Source organism: Crocuta crocuta, unplaced genomic scaffold (assembly GCF_008692635.1).
Source record: "Crocuta crocuta isolate KB4526 unplaced genomic scaffold, BGI_CrCroc_1.0 scaffold96, whole genome shotgun sequence".
Taxonomy (NCBI): Eukaryota; Metazoa; Chordata; class Mammalia; order Carnivora; family Hyaenidae; genus Crocuta; species Crocuta crocuta.
Window position 1 is genome coordinate 792,647 of NW_027531522.1, and position 8,242 is coordinate 800,888.

At 43.9% G+C, this 8,242-nt stretch overlaps 1 protein-coding gene across 1 annotated transcript in view; it reads right to left on the reverse strand.

Moving 5' to 3' along the window:
• Positions 1-8,242, reverse strand: part of GAD2 (glutamate decarboxylase 2) — a 78,603-nt gene extending 70,361 nt beyond the window's left edge. The window contains exons 1-6 of the mRNA XM_077772438.1: positions 8,167-8,242; positions 7,415-7,474; positions 7,020-7,223; positions 5,860-6,093; positions 1,093-1,183; positions 416-528 (exon numbers count right to left, since the gene is read on the reverse strand). Coding sequence (XP_077628564.1) covers positions 416-528; positions 1,093-1,183; positions 5,860-6,093; positions 7,020-7,223; positions 7,415-7,474; positions 8,167-8,242 — 778 coding nt within the window. The remainder of the gene's footprint in view (positions 1-415; positions 529-1,092; positions 1,184-5,859; positions 6,094-7,019; positions 7,224-7,414; positions 7,475-8,166) is intronic.

Genomic DNA, 8,242 nt, shown 5'->3' on the forward strand with positions numbered 1-8,242 from the left:
GCTCTATTACATAGATCTGCCTTGTAATGCATCTTGAAACAGAGAATGCTTTTTAAATGAGGCTACCCTTTAACTAATTGTGGGATGTTTCAGAGGGTGAATTCTCTTAATAGGAATCTTTATTCCTTTGTTCCACATGATCCATATACCTTCTATGTAGGATCACAGGAGGGGTACTGAGTAAATAGCATCCCTGTTCATCTTCTTTCTGAACACAAATAACTATTGTTTAAGTATGAGGTAGCTGCTTGGAAGCATGGTCAATGGTCATGTGTAATCTCACTCATTCTTTTGATCAGCATAACTTATTTAACCTAAGCAGAAATACAGACTATGTATTTAATTCTCCCTATGTTCATAATGAGGCATTGCATATCAGGACAGAAAAACAAAGAAAGGTTGAAATATCACATACCAGGAGAAAATATCCCATCACCAGAGCCCCCAGGCCAGCCAATGATTTCTCTCATTTTTTTTAGCGTGACATATTCCAAGAGCACAAATACTGGAGCAATTTCATAGGTGAACCTGAAGTGTAGTAATGGTCACATGTTACGTATGTAACTCAAAGAAATAATTCATCATTACAACATGTATAGAACTACTGTATTTCCTTCTTCAAGCCATACATTCACAAATGTTTTGATTATAGCTTTAAGCAGAGAGAAAATCAGGTCTTCTAAAAGGCTGCTCATGTTCCTATATTCCTAAAGTTAGGAGCTTCAATTATTGGCTTAATGCCCAAGGGTCACTTATCAGATTGAATAAATAAAGACAAACACTGCAGAGTAATTCTATTAAAAAAAAAAACAGCACCTGGTCCCATTTCTCTTTCATATTATGCATTAATTATAAATCTCAAATGCCAAAAAAGTGCCTTTTGTGTTTGACAAACGTTGTATAGCTTTGATTGTGTGACAGATGTATCAGGACTATTTTCAGTTAGAGTGAACACCCATATACTTCTGAAGTTTATATCCCTATTTTAGGAGCTAATCAACAAAAAGAGATTTTCACATGAGAGGTAGAATAAAGACTATGAAATCTCACTAATAATTATCCTGGATTAAACAAAACACATGAACTACTTACATATTAGTGTTTGCTGTTGATGTCAGCCAGTCTGCTGCTAATCCAACCATATCCAGTCCCGTGGAAAGTTGATTGAAATATCTGGGATGCCCTGAAGAAAACGGAACACCAGAATCAGGACTGCACCAAGTGAAAATAAATGCCTCTCAAACACATGATTTCTCTAGCTGAAGAACCTTGAAAGATCCTTCAGTAATAGGAAATCTATATTCAGAAACCCAACGTGTGTGTGTGTGTGTGCGCGCGCGCACACCCCCCCCCCCCAAAGAAGCATTTCATGTAACAAGAGAGACTATTTTGGGTTATGGTGTTTCTTAAAACACACTCTAAAAATCTTCCTCAAAACATTATCCTATAAAAAAAATAACAAATATGGTTTGCAATGTGGATGCTAGTTTACATCCTAGCATCCCTTCAATATATTTGCAAATTAAAATGCTAGTACAATCCAAAGCCATTCGTGTTTACACTCGTGCTGCTGAAAATCCTTTTTTTTTTTCTTGTTGAAGTGGTTCTGGAAATCAGTCATACCATGACATCCACCAGGCATGCCAACATTCATAATAATATCAGTGACAAATGGCTAATGATTACAAAAGACAAGGCAAAAATGAGAAAACAGGACACTCTGTTGTGTGATTTGCCCTGGATTCAAAAGGTGATCGTTGTCTAAAGGTGGCGTGGACAAATCTAATTCTTGTCAATTCTTTTCTGTCCAAATATTTGATTATAAGCAACAGAACCCCTTCATGATTGTGATTTAAAATAAAGCCGAATACAGTCAGCATCACTGTCTTGTCACCAAGGTGCGTAAAGATATAGTCAATGGACTGATGAGTCCATTAGCAAGGCTTATCTAATTAGCTTCTAGATTTCTCTAAAACTCTCTAAAGGAGTTGACATCCAAATACTCCTGAGGCTATTATTTAAAATGTGATGGTAAATATCTCATTAGAATTCCATTCCTTGTCTTGCCCCATAAAAGCCTATCTCTAAATCTGTGATTTGCTTGGCAGCCCAAATTTTGGAAGATTATCAATTATGGAAATAGCATCTGATAAAAAGGCATCCGCCACTTACGGGACATCTGTCTGAAGCCTGGGGATGACAGTCTCTCACGCCAGTATGGGCAAAACAAGATAAAGGAAGGCAATGGGGAAAGCAGGGACAAAAGTCAACACAGAGTTTATCTCTAGTACTGGAGTGCTCCCTTATCAGCCTCAGGCATGTGGCGAGACAATTAGACACTGAGAAAAGATAGGGGCCGGGAAAGGGCACATTTGGCTCTCACTCATTCTCCAGCATTGTTTTGCCTCCCTGTGGCCGTTCATAGTGCCCTTCTACCTTTTCGCTCCCTACCAGGCCCTCTGAAGCTGACCCCGTCAGTTTATGCATCCACAGAAAGTGAGAAAGCCCCTTTGCTGCTGCCCGCGTGCTGTCTGGAACAGCCCTCCCCTGTCTCTGCCTCATTGACTTCCCATTTCATTAGAGCTCACAGCTGAAGTCACAGCCACTTCTCCCCTCCCGATGCCCCTTCATTTCTCTTTCCCTGAGCCATTTCTTTAAAAGCGAGGAAAATAATAACAATTAGCAAATCAATCCGTTAATCTACTCTCCCAATTCATATGCATTTTCTGGATGAATCTGGTGTCTATTATTACACACTATTTAACTCTCTGGAAACTTTGGCATGAGAAATCTCTGCATAAAATGGAGAGAAGGTGTGTGTGGGTTCCCAGGATATCAAATGGTCAATCCACCCTGATGGCTGCCTTTGGAAAACTGTGAAAACAAGTTTAATGTTTCAAATGCTTGGCTCTCTTCTCCTATGTATTTTTGACCTTGGTCTCCCATTTCACCTGAATCTCTCCTCCTCAAAATTTTCATTCATTGACAGTGATGTGAAAATATGGAAGGAGGTAGTTTGCCAGGTTAAAACAACATGTTCTCCTGATTTCTGCAGAAGCATACTGCAGAAATTATTCTATCTGCTCTCTTCCCATAACCCCTGAAGGCAGCCAGGGAATCCAGGCAGTACTTTTGGAAAGAAAGGGTGTGAAAGTCCTGCCTTGGTGCCAGCTGTCTCAGCCATCCTGGGCATCCGCCGCCGCCACCACCCCCACCGGGCAGGGAATCGGCGGGGGAATCAGTGGCCACGTGTAGCCTCGCCCAGGGAGGCAGCGAGGGGGAAGCTGAGGTTAGAGCCACTGGCACCTCTGGAATGCTCCCGACAGATTAGCAAATGAGCCAGGAAGGATGAGCAGGCTATGCGAACCACCAGCCCCAGGTGGCTCTAACCCTCTCATCCACAATCAGATGGGAAGTGCCCTAAACTGCTTACCCTGTACTGCAGGGCACCCCCAAGGACGGTCTCATTTATTGATGCTTCAATTTCTTTGTCTGATGGTTGCGTAGAAAGACTCAAGACAACATTAACCCTTACCCTCCTCAATCACCACCACCACCACCACAAGTCCAATGACCGCCCCCCCCCGCAAATGTTAATTATTCTAGAATTCTATCATTCTCTGCAGTTTTCAGTTTTCTGATCCAACAGGTCCTACTTCCTATACATGAAGACTTCATTTGAAAGTATTTTCCCCACTGGCCTTCACGCCTCTTTGTGTTTGGGGTTGGAGTAGAAATTAGATTAAGGACTCTCAGTAGAGAGCAGGTGATAACATATTTATAAAGGCACCTCATGAGGTACACTAAAATGCCTAATGGTCACAGGGATGGTGACTATTTTACAGACCCTAAATTCTACTAACTGTCAAATCCAAGTTATAGCATTAAAAATCTGTAAATTTGCCAGTCTAAAAGAGGAGGTTACTGGTGTTAATTCTCTGAAATGCTTTTGGGGAGTGAAATGGGAAGACCAGAAGACTACATATGCTATGAATAATTACTGATTATTGATGCTTAGAAATCCGATTTCATCATATTTCCCCTGAACTTTAAATAAAATGCATTAGAACTCCACTTGACCAACAGTTTCACAAGTATTATGGCAAAATCTAAGTATTGAATTGATCTATCTTCTTCTGACACTAAATGAAACATTGACCGAATGAGGACTTTCACTGATTTGCAGTTCCCATTATTGAAACTCTTTAAATTGCTTTTCAGACACCACCAGCTTTCAAGGATGAAAATGTAAAACATACTTATAGGTTCGTTTTGGTTTGGTAGCAATAAAAATAAAAGGGAGCGAACTACTATTAACATATTTAAATACTAGATTGGGGAATGGGTCAAACAAAAATGAATATGAAAGCACTGTTAATATTTGCACCTGCAGATACATCAAAACTGGGAAGAGGAACACTTTTAATGCCTGTGTGTGTGTGTGTGTGTGTATGTGTGTGTATACACACACATACATACATCCTGTGGATTCTCTGTGAACATAATTGAGAATGCTAGCTAATAAGCCTTCAAAATTCATACTCCACATACTGAGTGTGATAGAAATCACCAAGTTAAATTCCTTTCCCTAGTATCTGGTTCCAAGTCTATAGTCTCACAAAAGTGGATACTAATAATACAGTAAATCGAGTTCCCAAAGCTTCTTCTAGGCATACTTTCCCTCTCTGTTGGCATACCAAATGCAAAAACAAAAACAGTAGCTAAAAGCCACACAGCAAACATTCTTAAAATGTTTGTTGTTGATTAGAGTAGCATTGATAATTAATTAACCAAAAAATTCGCAACATAAAAAGATCAATTCCTATGGTAATTAACATTCACGTGACATTTTTATTTGCTAGCAGATTTTTTTAAGGCTACAAAGCAATTTAGATCCACAAGGTATACTTTCCCTCCTGAAAGTCATTCTTACTTATGTATATTGCTGTAATGAAGTGTAGTGCCATCAGGCATCAGCATGATTAGAGACAATGCAGGAAGAGAAGGGCTAATCATGACTGGGAGAGATGATTGGCTAACTTTGTGTAGATAAAATGGAAGCTTAGAATGTGCCCAAATAAATGTTACACCTGGAGCTATAAAATGGATAGAGTATGAAGAATACTGTGAAAAAGCAAGAACACAAAATACGTTTTGAAATAAGGGTATCTGAGTATCTGATTCCCCTCCCCCACCCATTTCCTTTTTTTTTACATACGGAATGGCTGAGAAGCACACGCGTCCTTATATAACATGGCTGAATTGTCGTCATGCTAGTTTGTTTTGTGTTTTCTTTTGTGTACATTTCTTTAAAAACAGAGACAACCTAGGGCTCAAATCTGAAGTCCTGGACATTCGAGACAATGCCACAATATTATTCCTCTGTTTCAGTGATTACCTAGGATGGTTTGTCCAATGCCTGACCATTCCTACGACATGGAAATGACTAGCACTCCACTCGTATTTGGGCTTTTGTTTGGATCATGCCTTTCGAGCTTTAATTTCTGTATTCCCTTCCTTTCTCCATTTTGGGTCACTTCTACTGGCCTCTGATGACAAACGGTTGCTTCTACATCAGTGGTTAATCTGGGTGGCCAAATGCGTGCAATGTAAAATCTGATGATTTATACTCAATACGTTTATAATATTTCTGACATTATCGACTTCAGAAGCATTAACATTCATTGTAAAGGGTGCCTTTCTTTTACATCATTCTCATAATGACTATTTTTTTAGTGATGAAAATAACTTTGCAAATTTGAAAATACCAGTAACACCATCAAACAGAAAACATTTTTATATAAAAAATAAAAATTGTAAAAGGAAGAAAGAGCTTTATTATTTTTGATTGGACAATACCTGTTTTAATTGCATATTTTAGAGTTGTTTGGCAATGCATCAAAATTTCCTCCAGACTTTGTGGTTGGTCTCCCAGTTCCCAGTTATACTCTTGAAGGAGCTCATTAGGGTAATGGAAATCAATCACTTTGGTTGATCTGTCGAAACTTTTCACCACATATTGAAGCAAAATGCCCATAACATCTTGCAGAAACGCCAGAGTGGGCCTTTCTCCATCACATGCCGGCAGCAGGTCTAAAGAATGGAATCAAAATGTCACATTGTAGTTTTACTGTGAAAATATCCAGGCAAGGTCTTGATTCAGCAGTTTCTCTTTGGACTGAGAGATTCTGTGGGTGTGTATTTTTTTTTTTTAAATCTTCTGGACACGCAGAGCATTTTCTCTAAAGGGGAGGTGTTTTTCAATGATAAAGAAATAAGAGCAATTGCGATTTCTCCTGCACCCCAAGTTAATTCTTGCATTTCAGTCCATAACGTACTTGCTTTCTTTTTAAAAAGGAGTGTGCCTCCATTCATCAATTGCTGAGGGGTTTGTCCTAAATGTTATAGCTGAGTAAATAATCTTAAGTGATTATGGAAATACGTCACATCAGAAATGTTTGAGGAATGCCTTTGGGCAACTCAGACAAAGTGGAGCATGCAATGTTAGGATCTCTAACCCATTACGTTGGCTCCCTATTTTCTCTGTGTGTATGTGTATGCGCGTGTGTGTGCGCGCGCACACACACATGATTAGGTGACTGTCAGTGTAAACGCAGGGGAGTAAAACCGTGCCCAGGTCTCACGTGAATAGAATAGAATAGTTCCCTGGTGAAACTGCAGCTACGAATTACTCTTGCGATCTAAAGACCTAGAAAGTCTCAGCAATTTCGAACAGGAAACCGAGTCCCACCCGTTTCAGCCGCACCAAGAAGCTGACCTCGCGGTCCAGCGCTCCAGGGGGCCTCCGCCCACCGCAGACCCGAGGGCGGCACCGGGGCATGAGCTCGTGGGACAGACCCACTGCATCTCGCTTTCAGCTGAAGATTCTCGCGAGGTCCGTCCCTTCGCTGCCTCTCCACGCGTCGGGTCAGGCCCCCGGCACCGAGTCCCTTCTGGCCGCGGTGGGTGGGACCGAGCCAGGGGCCGTGGCTCCCAGGGGCCCCTGGAGGCGTCTTTACCTGTTGCGTGTAGAAAAGCATAGTTGACATCCGCTTTGGGGCAGCTGCAAGGCTTCTGGTTACAGGCGCAGGTGGCCTTCCGGGAGGTGGCCCGTGGCGGCTCCCTCCCCCCACCCCCNGGTGTGGCTTTTGGGGGGGGGGGCCCCCGCGGCCCCCCCCCCCCGCCACTCTCCGCTGGCTTCTCCGAATCTCCGTACAGCAGGGCTAGGCAAGGACAGGGAGCGGTCGGTCAGCCGCCCTTCTGGCCCGGCTCCCTCGCCCCTACCCACTCCCGGCCAGGAAACCTCGACTCCGCTGTTGGGGATGCGGAGGGTAGAAGGTGACATTGCCCCCCGTGGGACCCAGAGGCGACTGACTGGCCTTGTCCGATTCCCTCCCTCGGCTCCTGCACTCACCGCACAGCTTGTTTCCGATTCCGCCCGTGAACTTCTGGGCCACCTGACACCAGGCTCTGGCTGCAAGGAAAGAAAGGGAAGAGCAGACGGACGTGTGAAATTTCGTTTTCTGAGAACAATGGCAATAAACCCAGGGTTCGGAAAGGGGCTGCCTGCCTGGGGCTCCTCACAGAGGGCAGGCGCAGGACGGATGCGGGGGCCTGGCAGCCCGGCCCGGCCCGACCTTAGGCTCGCTGATTTGCTTCCAAGAGAAGCCCATACTTCAGCCCTTTGCACTTGCCTTCCAGATGCCAATAGGTTCGGGCAACCCCCCCTTCCGGCCTTGCTCCAGCGAGGTATTCCTAGATACCGAAGCTGTCCATTTCCTCGTAGGCTCTCCATCCAGACCAAGAATTTTCTATTTTCCATTTATTTTTCCTTTTCCCAGAGCCACTCTATCCCTCTACAGGGTCCAGACAGCAAGATGGTGGCAGTGCCCCAGGCCCACGGAATTCGGTGTCGAGGAGACGGCTCTGTTGGGGGCGGGGGGGCTCTCCCAGACTTCTTGGAAAAGGGCCTGTGATTCTTTGGGTGTCATTCCAAGGGATAAGGGGCCGTGGGGTTTTGGTCTCTTGGGCCACCGGGGACCTACACCGAGAGCGGGGGAAGTGTCCCAAGTTTCCTGCTGTAGGTGGGAAACCTTCGTCTTCCCTAGCCCCGCAAACCCCGGTCCACCCGCAAAGCTCGCCTGCTGCAGGCCCCGGCTCCCCTACCTGTGCCGGGGTTCTCGGGATCCCCGGAGCCATCTTCAGACCCGAAGGACCAAAAGCCGGAGCCTGGAGTTGCCAT